Source organism: Fistularia commersonii, chromosome 3 (assembly GCF_037954325.1).
Source record: "Fistularia commersonii isolate RoL2024-O1a breed Wild chromosome 3, RoL_Fcom_v1.0, whole genome shotgun sequence".
NCBI lineage: Eukaryota > Metazoa > Chordata > Actinopteri > Syngnathiformes > Fistulariidae > Fistularia > Fistularia commersonii.
In genome coordinates this window covers 12,921,143-12,938,810 of record NC_141286.1, presented here as the reverse complement: position 1 = coordinate 12,938,810, position 17,668 = coordinate 12,921,143, and the positions used below count along the sequence as shown (strand labels likewise).

The window sequence follows — 17,668 nt, the reverse complement described above, 5'->3', positions numbered from 1 at the left end:
CAATATCTGCAGAGAGAAAGCAGTGTTTGATGCTGAATTTAAAAAAGAAAGAAACAGCAAAAGTTATGACTTCAAAAAGTGTTCTCTTTTTTCTGTGCTCAACTGTGTCTTTTAATTTGTCCGGGTGTGAGCGGCTGTATTTGCATTTCAAATACTCATATTTGAAGAAGGCGGTTTTAAATGCCAAGACGCAAACTGATGACAATCACCTCGACTCAAAAGGCATTGGCAGAAGCCCCCTCAGTCCTTCGCTGCTGACATTAAAACCAACGGCCACAGCACATACACAATACAAACATATTTATCTCCCCTGCCTCTCTTCTCCTTCCATCAACCTTTCTCTTGCGCTCTTTCTTACCCTCATTATTTCAGTATCACTTTACATTTGAATATCTGTTTCTGTGCTGGCGAGGCAACAGTGTGTGAGCAGCTTCTAACAAACTAAAATAAGAGAATAATCAGCAGGACCTGGAAAGAGGGGGGGGTTGATTTAACAGCAAACACTCAGGGAGCACAAGCGACACGCACACACACACACACACACACATACACACACACACACACACACACACACACACACACACACACACACACACACATACACATGCGCGCACATACCACCTCCTCCCCTGCCTTTTCATCACTTTTCCATATTCGTTTTTGTAATTTACAATAAATCCAATAGCTGTCACTCATGCACGCAAACAGTCACATGCAGTGGAAAGAAAAAAAAAGAAAACTCAAAATTTACAGTGTTGCAGGTTGAAACAGCTGCGGCAATATTTACAGCAAAGACCACTCTAAAATATTAAAGATCACCAGTGCTTGGCCTCTGCATCTGTAACCATCTGCTTTCTATTAAAACACTAGACCCCCCAAAAAAGAGCACACAGAGCCCACTTGCTTTCTGATGCTATCTATTTTTTTTTTTGTCCATCAGATCGGCTCCAAGGAGGGGGAAATGCACTGACACAAAGGAAAAAATATGATTATTGTTAAAAAAGAAAACCCTTTTGAGTCTCAGCAAACATCCCATCTGACAGAAATATCAGAAGGCCCTGCATATCCACTGTGAGTGAGACTGTTGAAGAATGTTTGCTGATAAGAAATATCACTACAAAGGTCACAGGTCGGTGACTATTCTTAGTTTAGCCCCTCTTTAGATGGAGATGAATCCGGAGCAAAGTCAGAGATGCATCTGAGCAATGAGGGCCCCCTCTGATATGTTTAAAATACACTGTAACCTTTTGTGTTTCCGGTTAAAGGTGTGTTAAATTTGTACATTTTAGATATTGAGCTGATGCTCTTAGTCATGGTAACTTGACCGGGTTTCAATGCATTGCTCAGGGACACGGAGATACCTGATAAAATTACTGAAAGGCAGCTTATGAATATGATCTGCAGGTATTATTCTGTTGTGGGATTTGTATTGTGGTGCCGTGACAGAACTGGTTTGAGTGGAGGAAGGATCATCCCACATGTCACTATGACCTCAAGGTGAATCAAAGAGAGTCAAGTGTGTATTTGCTTGTTTGTTCGGTGTAGTTGCTATTGTGGAGGTTTGGTAATTGGGCATTTACGAGATTTGGCTGATGCTGCCAGTCACAGCATCTTCACCAGGGTTTCAGTTGCACTCAATGAAAATCAATCACAAGGACGGCAAATGTTGTTACCACTGGGTTTTATTTCATTCATGGAGATATTTGTGTGTCTTTATTTTGCCTCATACTAAATTTGCGTTGCATCAAACATCTTATCTGAGCTCCAAACTCTTTAAAGGGATTAAATTGAGGTTTTGTTTTTATTGGTGAGATGCATTTTTCGATTAAAAATGGATTAATGTGGATCCAAATTCTTTATTTTGGTAATAATCTCCGGGTAAAAATCCTGTTTGGTAAAAAGGCCAAAACCATCTCCAGCCATGTATAAAATAATGTTTAAAGTGGAATGAAGTGAAAATTATATATATACAAGTGTGTGTGCGTGTATATCCATATATGTATATATCTATATATGTATATATCCCACACATGCACTGTATTTATTGAAGGCATCATCTACTTCAATCTGCTGCTTTAACTTTTTTGTTATTGCAGTTTTTTGTTTTTATCATCACTTTTTGGTTCCAAATCCAATCTGGAATGCAGCATAATGAGAGTGTTTTGAATCCGCTGAATTCTCCATTCACAAAATTTATCAGGTATTGACTGCGTATTAACACATCATAGAACATTATTTTTCAACGGTGACTGTCATTACCGAGAGGCCTTCGATGAAAATGAAGTCTCAGAGACCGCAAACATCACCCGCTGCCCGTGATGTGAATGCTCTGAGGCCCATTGTTCACACCGTCTTATTTGGCATTCAAAGACCATGTTCATATTGGCTTACTGTTCAAAAAACAAAACAAAAAAAAGATATATTTTGTGTTTACACGGAAAAGTTTTTGGATCCTAAAAATACATTTTAATAACATATTTATTTTATTTGTAATAAAAAAGGCAGTGTCAATAAGCTCCCCTTCTCTTCATCTTTGAAATATATTCTGTTTGAAGCAGGATACAAAAATATCTCCATTGCTGAAAAAAAAAGCCTCTTACATTTACATCTTTCTGTGTTGGGCCCACCCACCCGTGAGACTGAGCTCAGCGGCAAACAAAACTTGTGCAAGTGGCAAAGGGAAACTTCAGAACTCATAGAAAACACAGGTTTCTTTTTTTTTTGCGGTGCAGGTCGGACCCTTGGGGGAGCTTCCAAACTGTTTAAGGGGAGGCTCAGTAAATGCAAGTGGAGGGAAATTACATAATCAAACAGACATCACAGGGCAGCCTAAATGTTTGTGATTTGATTCAAGTGTTTTACTTCGAAGACGCTTTCCTGGGAGTTGGACTGTGTTTGCGTTTGAACGCCTATGGACTGACCTTTTCCTGAATTGGGGTTTGATTCATTTACGTCAAGCTACAACAAGTAGACCCTGCCTTAACTGTTTATCATATACAATGAATGAGAATACATCGATTGAGTCCATTGATTAGCTTATCTATTATTTTAGATTTTTTTAATTTACTTATTCTCCATTGATTAGCCAAAGGACAAATAATGTAGAAAATAAAATTAACTGATTAATCTGGAAAAAAGGCAATTTTTGATCTCAAATGGTTGCTTCAATTATAATTGCAGCCGCAATAAAGATGCCAAAGTAGCAGATAAAATAATACAGAGGCAGTATACACCACCCTCCTTTTTGATTCGTCGCGTCTATGTGTCCTTGAGCTGCCGGATCCCGCTCGAGTTGCCATGACTCAGACCATCAGCTAAATGTCTAAAATGTAAAATTATAGTCCTCTCTCCCCGGATGTCCTTGGGTTCCTCACAATGACTCAGAGTGTCCGGGGTGATGACATCCGTCCCTGCTACAACTGATACAGAGAGAGAAAAAAAATAAATAAAAAATAAAAGGAAAATATTATCTTACATCCGAACAAAGACTTATGGACTGAGTCAAAGGTAAACAATTACAACATCGTGACTCACTTTTTTTAAGCCCAGCGAAAGGGGAGATCATCTCCCCAACGCTTTAATAGGTAATTTCCTTTGTCTTCTTTGGGATCATATCACATGTTTGAAGAGGTGGTCTGCTGGGAGAGACTGTAAATTGTGTGTGTGTGTGTGTGTGTGTGTGTGTGTGTGTGTGTGTGTGTGTGTGTGTGTGTGTGTGTGGGCGTGGGGGGGTTATACACTTGGCTGGGAAAGTTTTCAGAGTAGAAACATTCTGTTCATATTAAACAAATGGCTGTTTATATGGCGACAGATTCCAGTCAGCATTTCATATTTTCTGTCTTCCTCTTTTTTTTTTTTGTAGGGATCCTGCTTGCAAAACTAGATGTCCATGTCTTTTTTTCCGTGGCTGTCATTTCCTCTCCCTTCCTCTTCCTCCCTCTCCCTCGTGATATCACTATCTCGCCATGAATCATTAGGATATCAGTGTTCAGCCAGTGACAGAAAGTGTCTGATTAACAAGCTCTCTTGTTTTCCCCTCTCCTCTTTATCCTTGTCTCGCTTTTTTTCTTGAAACGAGGACTCCCGCTGCTCCCAACGACATCTCTACCCATTCCGCCTCCCCGTCATCCCTCCTTCCCTGCTCTCCTTCCCCCGTCGTGGATGGCAGGGAGTCACAGGTGTGTGACAATAATTACACATACACTCTGAGAGGGGGGAAAAAATAATGTTGTTTCCTCCATTTAATAAGTTTGCTGTAAAAAAGGCAGTGAGATGGAGAGGGAAAAGGCTGAGAGCCGGGATCTTATCGGATACCCCAACCTCTAACTTAATCATATGGCTCTTAAGAGCAGCCTGCCACCAGCTGGGGCTCAGTAATATGCATGCAATACGTGTGTAAAATGATATGCTTTAATTCTGAGCCCACTTTAAGCAGCAACAAAACTGTTTATATGGGAGACACTTAAAAAGAAGACAGGGATGGAGGGATGGAGGGGTTGGTGGGTGAGCGAGCACAGAATTGGGTTAACTCTTGCTCTGCATGCTTGACAAAAGCCGTCCGTCGGGTGTTGTGTCAGGCGGTATCACTGTACAAGCCGTAATGTACAGGAAGTGGAGAAGAAACTGAAGGGATTTTTGTCCTTTGCTGTTGAAAATATGGTCCGAAGCGGTGTGATCTGCTCCTCTTCATTTTTATTCCTCTGTAAGTAGCTTTGAAGCTAGATTTCAGGCCAACGTATGACTGAGGATTCATATAGCGTCGTCTGACACCCTTTACTCACAACAATACACTCGGGGAATTTAAGCCACTGGATCCTGTCCAATTTTTGTCAATGAATCTTTCATAACTTAACATCACATCCTCTTTCACTCCATCCATATATTTTCCTCTGGGCCTCCTGACTTCCAACCGCAGCATCCTTCTACCAATATATTCATTCTCACTCCTCTGCACATGTCCAAACCATCTCAGTGTGACTTAGTTTCCAAAATATATATCCAATATATCCAACATGTGTTGTGCCTCAGATGGACAGATTCTATCTATCCTCGATCCTATAGAGAACCGCATCATCTTCACCTCTGCAAATTCCGTCGTCAGTGTAAAAAAAAGTTACTTTCCTCTTGATTTAGTCATTGTCATCTGTTAAAGTCGCAACACTGTAAAAGAGGACAAGATGTTTTCTTTTATTTTTAATTCAAGTGGTAACATTCTTTTTCATTTGATCATATTCCAAAAAAAAACTCCTGGCCGCTGAGTTCGCGGGGTCAAAGTGACACCATTTTTTACAGGCCTGCAGGCATGGTGTTGACTGAGTGGCGGGGTTTGATTTGTTTTTTCTCAGCAAAGTAACAAATGTTACGGCAGCAGCCCTCCCTGCTTGCCACACTCAGAGAGAAACGTTTTAAAGCCGTTGATGATGCTTAATGACTGTGAGGACATGGGCTCTGGGAATCTCCGGGGGGACGGAGGCGGAATCCATAAACTCGACTCGCTGTTTCTACCAGCCAGCCAGCCAGCACTTGCGTTGGGGGGGGGGGGTTAGAAGAGCCGAGGCGCTCCAGGACCAGAGATGCAGAACGCTTTCAGGGGGGTGGGAAGGAAGGAGCGGAGAAGTGGCAAGGAGCGCAGCGGATAAACTTCAAACAGCCTCTGATGACTGCTGCCGCTGCCGCCGCCAGCCCTGACCACTCCACACATGCTTTTGTTCCACGCTCACTCGCTCTCCTTTCTTTTTTGTTTTTTTTCACCGATTGTCTTTGGTGATCCAGTGTGAGAGGAGCCGGGGCTATCAAAGTCGCTGCTGTCTGTTACCGACTTCAAAACCCAGGGCCCCCATCCATCCGTCAGCCCCAATCATCATATCTCCAAGGCCCCAGCGGAAAGCCTCGTACACTGGAGGAGAAATATTTGATCTGTCCTCTTTGCGAGGATCAACAGTCACACAAATGACAGGAGAGGGGAGGAAGAGGAAGTAGGAGGACTTGGGGGGGAGCCGGCAGGGGGGTGGGGTGGGAGGAGAGCAGGGGAAGCGAGGATGTCATGAGGGAGTTAAGACCTAGAAGTTAAGAGAAATTACACCCCTACTTGACTTTATGGAGTTTAATGCAGACGTTGAGTGATGTGATAGATGAGAAGAATTAAAGGTATTTTTTCATTACTTCCAGCGACAAGGTTTCATTTGGGCTTTTAGCCAGATTACACAAAATATAAAAGATGGACTTTTATACCAGAAGCGAGAAGGTGTTGATTCATATCGAAGGGGGGGATCATTTTTTTATTTCTCTTTCTTTGTCATTGCGATAAGAAGATATTCAGTCATGTCCTCTTTTCACTCGCATGTTAAAAGATCAGTTTTAATAATACAAGTTCAGGGACATTTCTAACTTCGTTGAAATATTTAAATATGTACTTTTAGAGTTTTTGGATATAGAGCATTTTTGTATGTGATTTTTAATAGATCTTAAAGATGATGGAAAGATTGTATTGGTATGAGTTAATCTGTTAATTAATCTGTCAAAGAACTGATTATATTAAGAGTTTTAAATGAAGTAGTTTTTTGGAATAGAATGTCGCTCACTTCTAATATATAGTTTACACATATAATTTCTCATGTTTTTCTCCTATGCCCAAAATTTTCTCGTAGTTTTTTAGAAAACATTACGTGTTGAAATTTCCCTGCATTTTATTTGCAAGTAACTTTTTGAAACAATCAATCATTTCAATCATAGCCCCAATTGCTATGATTCCTACCATTAACCTTAAATAATGTGTTAATTTTGTTTGTAGAAAACAAATCTAGATTGAGTACAACGAGTTATCTTTAATTTTGTTGGGTTGCACTGTACATTAATGCCTTTTCTATTCTATTCTATTCTATTCTATTCTATTCTATTCTATTCTATTCTATATTTGAAGGGCACTTTTTCCGTGTTTTGATACATAGCTGATTCAGTTTATGATATTTCTTAAACCTTTCAACAACCAAATATGACACCTTGGAAAAAGATAGAATTAAATACATGAAATAAGATTTAATACATGTAAGTCCGAGTAAATATCAAAGAAAAGCATATTCATGATTTGTGACTTTCTCTCATCAAGACCCAGTTTTGTCCAGGGACTGGTGCTAATAGCAAACAAATGGCCACGTATTGGTGCACATCTCTGTTTCTCTGTGTATCTGTCCATCTCTCCGTCATGTGACACGGTTATTTATAGGCATCAGTGTGAGTATCCAGGAGACGGCTGGTATAGTTAGCTCTTAAATCCTGCATGTGAGATCAGACTACATAATTACCTATCACATTAAGCCCTTTATGTCCACAAGACTCAGGCCTCTCTCTGTCTGTCTCTGTCTCTCTCACACACACAAACACACACACGCGCGCGCACACACACACACACACACACACACACACACACACACACGCACACACACACACACACACACACACACACACACACACACACACACACACACATACACACACACACACACACACACACACACGTGCACATCCACACACACCCAGACACATGCAGCAACAGCAGCAGAACAGCTGGTAGCATTATTGACATAGTGTGCCTGGGGGTTGGACGGGAGAGAAAATCAGATGGGAACAATGAATATGTGAGTGGAAGGAGAGAGAAGGCGAGTGTACATGACAAACTTCATATACCCCTCACTATAAATGCTGTAAAAAATGCCCCCAAAAATTTCAAATTTTCTTTCGAAAATAAATAATGTAACAATACAAGACATCTAAAGCAATAAAGTGTATCAGGTGTTGATCATGTAAAAAAAATAAAAATTAATAAATCGTAGAATACTTAATTTTTTTTAACATACAAGATTTTCAAACAATTTCATTTGTTTTTATTTCCAGATGTTTAAATAGATTTATAGATTTGTATTTACATTTTTATGCATTTATTTTTTGGCACATATTTCTTGGTCTCAGGGCAGTCAATACTGGCTTTACCGTTCTCATGTAAAATTATGTTATACATATATATTTATATTATTTTTCTTCACAAATACAAACAATTTCTTATGACGGGGAGGGCTTTCAATTGTGTTATTCTCTATGGATTGAATATAATATGTGCCAGCTGAGGTTTTGTTGTCTTGAAGGAATCATCCAGCAATTTGGTTTTCTACTCACCGTGACAGCACAGGAGAAAACATTAACAGGTGAAAGAGACAAACAGAGACAAGTGGGTGAACCCACAATTTAAAGAAGATGAAAAAGTAAAAAAAAAGCTCAGTGCATCAAGTTATGGAAAAATGAAATTCTAAATGAATTGAATTCTGTTAAAAACATATATACTCCTCTGAACATTTATTAGTATGTAGTTACATTAAATTAATGTACATAGTTAAATTAAATGTAAAAAAAAAACTGTCTTATAGCAGTGTAAAAAAAGGAATTATTATGTCAGACTGAAACATAACTTCCAAAGCATATACAGTTAACCATGCAAACAGAAACACACAATATTTGACTTATCCAGACTGATAGCGACTTACTTATATCTTAGTCTGGGACAAAGTGTGATGGGGGATTGGAGTTGGTAATCTGGATGTGCGTATGCGCGTGCGTACGTGTGTGTGTGTGTGTGTGTGTGTGTGTGTGTGTGTATGTGCATGAGTTTCCATAGCAAACATAGCATGCATTTTTTGCACATCGTTTTACTCATTTATCAGTTGATGACCTTCCATTATAGACACATTTCTTAATTTATCATTATTTTCATATAAGGTATTTACACAGGCAGCATGGTGGTGCTGTATTTAGAGCTTCTACCTCACAGCACGAAGGACTCTGGTTCAATGGTAACCCACCTCCCTCCCGATGAAAGTTGGGATAGGCACCAGCGTGCAACCTTTACCGTAGGATAAGTGTTGGAGAGAACAGATAGATGGTTCATATAAGCTAATATTTGTTCATTATGTATACTGTTTATCCTGCATTCAGTGTAGTGGGGGGGCTTGGGCCCATCCCAGTTATCATCGGGTGGTAGACCACGCCCAAAATTTGTGCCAGACAACCATTGACATGTCATCCACTTTCTCATATAATATAGAAACAGACAACCATTCACACATCATAAAGTGATTCACGTTCTCATTCACATGTTGAGTAATTTATGCTGCTCCTTATTGGACTGTTGGTTGAATCCGGAAAACCCAGGGGACGACCACGTAGACACGGGAAGAACAGGCAACCTCTGTACAGAAAGTCCTATTGGAATCAAACCAGGGACTTTCTTGCTATGAGGCAGGGGGACTTACCTTCGAGCCACCGTGTTGCTCCACAATCTAATAAAACTCAATTTTAAAAATAGAAATATGATATATTGTCGGCTTCTTAAAAAAGTTGTCTGAGTAATTTTTTTGAGCTTTTCAGAAAATAAGGAAACAGTTAATTCAAGGGCGTTAAATTAAGGAAGTAAGCCAGCCAAAGAAAATGTCACAAAAGTACTTAGGGAATTAGTTTCAGAAGATGATGTTCGATGATGGACATTCGTGGATGTTAGCATTTTGTGGTGGTTAGTTTTAGAAAAAATACATTTTATTTATTGATTTTTATCTAATACTATTTTGCTGACATGATTGGAATCTTTTCTGAACATGTTTTGTACTTTGACCTGCATTTCTTACCAAAGCTTTTTTTTCATGGGCATTTTCATATTCCGCGATCCTTCTCCAATCTGGAGAAGTGAAAAAAAGAAAAGGTTCATTTAAAAAAAGAAAACTTAAATGTGAGGAATGTTCTCTTCAAGTCAAAATACTCATTTGTCAAGGAGTGTTCATGGAAATGTTAGCAAACAAGGTCACATCCAAAGTTCAGTCGCACGTTTAAGGATCTCAAATGGAAAAATATGACAGTCAAAGAAAAGAAGAAAAACAAATGAGCACCCGATGAGTCTTTGTCTGGTGCCACAAAGGAGGAAAAAGAAATTAAAAAAAAGAAAAAAATATAAAGATTCAGAGAGCAAGTGCTTCATTTAGCCGGTGTGTACACACAAGGTAAAATTGGCACATTTCTGTGGAGCGAGCTTTCACAAGTTGGATGGAGTAAAAGATGAGAAAAATTTCATTTGGAGTCTTTCAATGAGTTCTTTTTTGTTTGTTTTTTTTTTAAAAAAAAGGTTTTTAGTTTCAGACTGCAGAATATGGAATTTGTCTTAGCTCTTTAATGCATATAGCTGAAGAGTAATTATTGTTTTTTATTATCAAGCAACATACACTTTCATATTTGTAGTTCTTTTTATAGTACACAAAAGAAATGGTTACATATTCATTTCAGTTCTTAAATCTTGCTGAACTTAAGAAATAAGATGCATGATCCAGATTTCATATCATATATCACATCAATCATATATAATTATGTTTAAAACACATTCAAATGTATATGTTCTATATTTGTACATATTAACCTGCGTATTTGCTCGTGACGGGAGAAACTAAATATAATGATCGAGCAAGATATGACACAGTCTTATATATACAATCTTCATTTACTTGCCTGCTGGCTGTTCCAGGTGTCCTGTCTGGTCTTTAGTCAGCAAAGCATAGGTTAGACTGAGGGCAAAGGTCAGAGCAAACACATTTTGTTGATACGCTTCCCTCAGCCATGGGTAGGGAAACACAAAAAGAAGAAGAACATCAGAAAGCATGTATTTATTTTGAGAAGTGGAGAAATGGGTCCATCTCTGAACATCTCTGGGGAAACGACTGTTCTGTGTGTGTGTGTGTGTGTGTGTGTGTGTGTGTGTGTGTGTGTGTGTGTGTGTGTGTGTGTATGTGTGTGTGTGTGTGTGTGTGTGTCAGTGTGACTGTTTGGCTGTGTGTCTGTGTGTATGTGTTTGTATTGTATTGTATTTTTATTTTATTTCATGTGGTTATTTCATGTCCTCTTTTAACATGGAGATTTGGTGTGTCACTCAGCGTGTGTCTTTGTTTGTGTTTGTGTGTGTGTGACAGATGTCCACTCATTGCCTACTCGGACATCCTACATATGGAAAGAGACAGTGATGAGTAGCAGGTAAATGCTGTTCATAAAAGCATGTATCTGAATAGTCTTAACAGTCAGGAGCCATGCAACATGATTCACACCAATTGCTTCTAAACATTTGAACTCCGTGCGACGCCAATGTGCACACACACAACTTGTACGCGTTTGTTTTTCACTTCTATCTCTCCCTTCACTTTCGTGAATTCAGCATTTATTGACTTGATAAGCACATACCTCTCTAACACAAACACATGCATAAAGCACATGTACCTCCTCTGATGCTGAATATAATCAACTGTATTCTTTCATTTGTTTAAAGTACTGATTGATTCATTTGACGGGTAGGATAAACCTGATACATAATGCTGCAGCAGCAGCCTAAACCATGTAGCACCACAGTCTAAAAAATTGAAAATACATAAATTGCTTTAATAACATGTAGACTGAGGACTAATTTGGCAAAATATGTTGAGCTGTATTGTGAGAAATTGTGGTCTTTAGTGGCAGAGTCAACTGTATTTCACTGGAGCGTTTTCTGGGACTCTTGTTAAGCTTTACACATTAATATAGAAATTCTCCAATATTGACAATAATGTGGTCTGGAACAGCAGAGCTGCTGAAAAGTAATTCCCTCCAATTTATTCCATGTCCGATGCTTGTTTTGGTTTGAGTTTATTTCATGTATGAATCATCTCAGCGACAATCCGTTATTGAGTCGCTTTACAATTGTGTCAGACTCACATACCAGTTTTGCATAAATTGAGTTCCTGTATGCGCAATGAGATCAGGATTTGGATCATTTTGTGGAATGTTCTCTAAATAACTAAAATAATGCCCCGCAATGTTCCACCGCATCTGTGACTGTTTGGCTTTGAGTTTGTTCTTCCAAAAAACTCAAATGTGAGGAACCCATCCGGAAACACCACCTGTCTGGATCCATATCAGTCAATCTTTTGCACAATCCCTGGTAACAGAGGCCATCTGTAACTAAATGTGTGATCCTTTTAAAGGAGGTGCTGACTGACAGAATGTCTTCACTTGACTCAGGGCTCAAAGGTCAATGGTATCCTGGTATTCTACTTTGTGTAGATTATAAAGCCTCAGAGACAAACAGATTCTGGACTGTATAAAATACAACTGCCAGACGCAATCCCCTTGCTAGAAGTAATTCCGCATGATGTCTCAATGAGATTCATCTGATTGTGACTTAGTACGGTGGGGTCAAAGGTCAGACTGTAGCGCAGGTCGTAAAGCCCCCTTAAAGCCCCCTCTGTGATGGCGGATGACATAAAATAAAGTTGACAGACTGTCAGACACTATAAAAGGTCGAAATCCTTCCATAAGTCTCATTCCAAAAAAATGATGACCATGTCTTTTTTACACAACTGTGTTTCTCTATCTCAGTCAACTGAAATTATGATGTATTATTTAGATTAAGCTTTTTTCATGAAACAAACCTTGATATGAGAGATAATCTCAAATCAGGTCGCATTTCTGAGATTTTAGGACTGTGGATCAACAAACTAAATAATGTTTAAGTTTGTAATTTTTGTTGCATCAGTAGATTCTTGCTTATATTCTCCTCATCACAGTTAAATACATGTTTCTAGACAAAAAAGTTAATTCATAGAGAGTGAATAAAATCTTAGATTTTGACCAAATATGTCATTGCTAAACAGAAATAAAAAAATCCCAGTAAGTTGGGGCCGGAAACAAGGAAAAGTGGACTGTGACTTCCCACGATCAAAACGGACAGATATATGCCGGCTCCATTGTGCAGGTGAAACCGTCTACCTGAGTGTAAATTCCAACCTGTTTTTCACCGATTCCAGCCATTTAATAAATGAGCAATCAGCAGGGTAAGAAAGGCGGTGTCAGTCAGCAGACACCAAGATGCGGGTAAGTGAGTCTCAACTGACCAGAAATGATTTGCCTCTGTCTGTTAGACATGTAATGGAGTCATTTAACTAGTCAAATTAGGTGCCGGTGAGATGCCGCATGCTTCATTACGGGTTGGCGATGGCCGGGGCTCCACATTCACGTCAGGAATGATTTCAAGCCAAATTAATGTTTTTATTGTCTTGTGAGAAACAGAAAATATACAACGCACGTGTCATTGTTGTGCACACAAAACGTAGACCGTTTTGCACAAGTCTATCTCTCACGTGTGTGCCTGCGCACGTAACACCCGAGTCACACATCTAACAGATCAGCACCATCTAGAGGTGATAAGTTGAAACATCTCTTATTTCCCATCGTTCTTCCTGTCCGGAATGCGGTGTGATTTGTTAATGTGGGCATTTTCCTCAGCGCTACAACTATGCATCCTGTCAGGTTGCATTTGTTCAATTGTCCCTTTGTGACAAGTGGATAAATAATAAATGGTCACAGTATGTATGTATTTTTATACATAAAAATATATGAAAACTCATAGCAGATACTTTAAGATAAATTCTGTTCCAACAAAATTGCTGAAATACATCCAAGAAGCTACTCGAAAAAGATAAAATTGCCTAAAATTTATCAATAAGCCCCTTTAAATAATAAAGAAAATGAAAATTATTTAGACCATATATGTTGTGAATGTAATAAATATATGTGTAAACTAAAAGCATATTGAAAAAATATTTAACTTCAAAAGATAACCAAAAATGAATATCTGTCTAGACAAACTAGCTCAAATCAGTGAGAAATTATTTTCCTCCATAATTTCACTGAAGCAGAGGCTTGGGGCATGATTTTTCAAAAACACTGTGGTTGTTTGTGTCTACAAGTGTGCAGCCTGTGGACTGTGTTTCTTCAACCTCTTTTTTTTCATCTGCTGTAGTCGGAAAAGAAGATATAATGCAATGTTTAAAGTAAAATTTCAGCAGCAGAGAGGCAGATAGTTGGCAGCGCAGGCCATGGGAGTGACAGCTATTTAGCTGGGCTCGATCCGGCTGTCCTCAGCCTGCCCTCTAAATCAGAACCAGGTGACGACAGGAAGAGGAAATAGAATATATTCACTGGGGGGAGATCAAACAACCCGTTGTGTGTGTGTGTGTGTGTGTGTGTGTGTGTGTGTGTGTGTGTGTGTGTGTGTGTAGAAGAAGGGGGGGTGAGAGGAGTGCATGTAGACCTGCTCCTTGTCGACAGGGTGGTCTGACAACTGGGAGGATTGATGAGAGGCAGATTCCTGCTAAACCTTCAGCTGCACAGACCCCTGGGATTTGGAATCTCGCTGCACACGCTTCACCCTCTCTTAGACCAGCATCCAGGCTTGAAATCAGGACTATTAATTTCCAGGAAATGTAGAATAAAATGAAATGAAATGTAGAAAAAAGTTTCATGATGCGAAGACCTCCCTCTTCACCCCCAACTACTTCTCCCAAGCCAGCTGTCTGGCTGGAAACTAAGTCAAGTTACAATTAATCCCTTGGAAATAAGTGAAGGAATAGTTAATCCCATAAAGAAGCATTCCAGTACACATTATTTCCTTAAAATTTTAAGGCTTTTAGACTGTTTGGTTATGGGCTCATTCTTTTTGCCGAAATATCTTAAATAATACCCTCAAATACCCTTCATTTGTTTTTTTTTTTTATCTTACTTTTCGGAGGGGGATTTTATCATATGTAACAAACACAACAATATTATTACTTGGTCTACACTTTTTGTGAATTTAGTTGTATTAATTACAGAGATAAATAATACTTATGAGAAATACCAAGAGAAGATGTCAATACTGTCGATCTCTCTATTCCCACACATTTTTGGAAATTTATTCCGTACGGTTTTGTAGTTTCTTTGGCATTATGAAGTTGCGCTGTCAATTTCCACATCCTCTCATCCATGCAGTCAGCCTGGTTATCAAACAACGGTTTCAGTGGAATTAAAAGTAGATTAATGAGAATAAACACACTTGTGTTAAAATGATAAACAAGGAATGTGAAAGTACTGTCTTCTTAAAAAAAAAAAAAGAAAAACATCATGAGTATTTCTTCAAATATAGCTCTCATCAGCCAGAGCCAATAGAGATGAGTGGTGACCTTTGAGCTCTTGTGATTGGATGATGATGGTCAGCGGGTGGGCTCCCTTCTTACCACTTACGTTTCACGTTATCATAGATTACAGCTGCATTGTATGAAGCTGACTGACAGCCAGTGATATTTATGCTCATTCCTGAGTATGTGTCTGGTTTCCTTTGTCTTTGACGACACGTGCACACACACAAATAGAAGTGGAGAATGACACGCAAACAGTGCTGTCATCATGCAGCGCACACACCTGTCAGTTGCTGTTGTTCTTGACATTCTGTCGATATGGTTGTGTCCAGAAGCTCAATGCGTTTGATGCAGCTCTCGATTGACTGTGGCCGTGGCTCTTTGAAGTGTGCGAGCACGGACACACACACACACACAGAAGACAAACACAAAGAGAGAGTTGCACAAGTTTGAGAAAATAGTGTGTATGCGTGTGTGTCTGCATGTGTGTGTGTTGTCATCGCTGTCCCTCTGTGATAAACAGACACCTAGAAGCTTGTCACTGAGGCTGGTAAATATATGGAGCTTTAAGAAAGAGAGAAGTGAATGCTATGCAACCAATGATAAAAGTACGCACTCTACATATATTAAATGTGCTGCAAATTAACAATTTATTAGCCAGACCCTGCGATAAATAGGAACAAAATCAATTTTATGAAGGCTATAGTGCATTGGCAGTTTCACAAAAAAGTTTTAAAACAGTTTATATGTATCTGAGCCCCCTAGTGATTGTATCTTAGTTCATAAATAAATGGATAAATAGGTACATTAAGGTACATACATACAAAGTTTTTAAATGAAATAGCTGCAGAGATGACATACAGACAGTAAAACAGAGTGACTAAACCACATTCAGCAGTTTCAGCTCCTGCTGACTAAGAACAGTATACAAGATATAAACTTAGATGTGAGTCATTGGCCAAATAACTTTCACACTGTCACACTTTTAACTTTAAGTTTATACTTTGACTTTAATGCTGTTATTTATTTGTGCGTTTGTACAGCCTGGTTTTGTGATGCTCAGATTGATCTCAGCCCCCTGTCTGATCTGTCTTTTTTTACCCATCTTTTGAGGCTTGATACTTTTCAAGGAAAGGAATACATTTGGACGCATCAATAAATAAAAAACACCCAGTTTTGAGATAAGATGTCAAGAGTGTGTTTGTGGAAATGGGAAAGGAAACAGTTTATGGATATTTTTATAAACTCCCCAATAATGGTCTAATATTAGCATAAAAGCAGTCAATTACCCCCACACGTGATTGGAAAAGACCTGGTTCCTTTTCACTATGCTAATGTTTAATGTAACCTTGCTACTTTCTTCATGATCTTTGTGACTTGCATTAAAAAAATGACAGTTAACTATTTTTGGAGGGATGGTTTGTTAAAAAAAAACAAAAAAAAAAACAAAAAAATGACTAAATAGAAAAAAAAGTCAATCAATCAATTAATTAATTCACAACAGCGTGACAGGAAAATTAACTTGAAACTTATTAACTTATTTAACTTTTTAACAAATTTCTCATGATTTTTTGGGACTTCCTTCTCAGGTTTTAGATAGTCTCTTGCTGGTTTCTGTTATGTATATTTTCACAAAATTCTTGAGTACTTGCTCATCCATATGCACTTTGCTCTGTCTTTTGCAACAGATAGGAAGCTGAAAGCTCCCTTTCGTTTCCCTTAGACTGAATTAGCATCCATGTGTTGTGAAGAAATGCCACTTAAGTCTGCAAATGAAGGCTGTAACGATTTATCAATGTCGTAATGCTATGTATCATGGCGTTTCTCTGCATTTTCATCTATTTGCAAAATCCTCACTGGTGGTCGAGCATTGAATCGGGTCTGGCTCGGTAGCACTGCTCCATCCAGAAGGTAACGCGGTGGGACATTTGCCGGCTCGGCATTCTGGGATAGCTGCCCAGGGGTCCCGCATGACCTCGCCAGATAAAAGCAAACAGTGGGGGAGAGAGTGAGAGAGGAAGCGGAGAAGGAGGTTAGGAAGGGAGGCAGGCAGGGAGATTTCTACCAGAGAAGGTGCACCTGGTTAATTTACAAGAATGAATGAAAGATAGACGGGGTATAAAAGGAAAGATTTGGAAAACCAGAGAAGAGATTCCTTCTCGGCTGCCTTATTGGCAATGAAAGATTGTTTCTTCACCACTGAATTACTTTCTTTAGAAAAGTTGTGTTATTTTTCTTTTGCTCACCTAGACTTAACTCTGATTGGTCATTTGTTGGCATATGTTTCCACCATGCTTCTCTTACCATCTCTTTGTACCTAGCAATGTTCCAAATAGATAGTAAAAAACTTACAAGAAACAAAATCTGTGAGGATTTATATGAAAGTGACAGTAAACTACTTTTTTGGCCGATGGTTTGTTTTAAAGATAAATAATGTTTAAAGATAAATAAATAAATTGATTAATTAAATCAAACCAGCATCACCGAAATATTGATATATTTTTATCATAAAAAAGAAGAAACAAAACATTAAAGGAAACCTTTCAGGAATTAAGGATATGTTTCGCCCCCTAGAGGCCAGAGGCCAAACGTTCTCGATAGTGAACCCCGGCTGAAGCGAAAGATTTCAAAGACAGTGCGTCTGAGACCTAGAGAATTGAGAG

The 17,668-nt window shown here is 38.8% G+C and overlaps 1 protein-coding gene across 5 annotated transcripts in view; it reads left to right on the top strand.

Annotated features, from left to right (window-relative positions):
* Window positions 1-17,668, top strand: part of znf536 (zinc finger protein 536) — a 274,619-nt gene that overhangs the window by 241,173 nt on the left and 15,778 nt on the right. The window contains exon 8 of one of the 5 annotated variants that reach the window (XM_086143681.1): window positions 4,079-4,178. The exons of the other annotated variants lie outside the window; for them this stretch is intronic. Coding sequence (XP_085999807.1) covers window positions 4,079-4,178 — 100 coding nt within the window. The remainder of the gene's footprint in view (window positions 1-4,078; window positions 4,179-17,668) is intronic. 5 annotated transcript variants of the gene reach the window in all.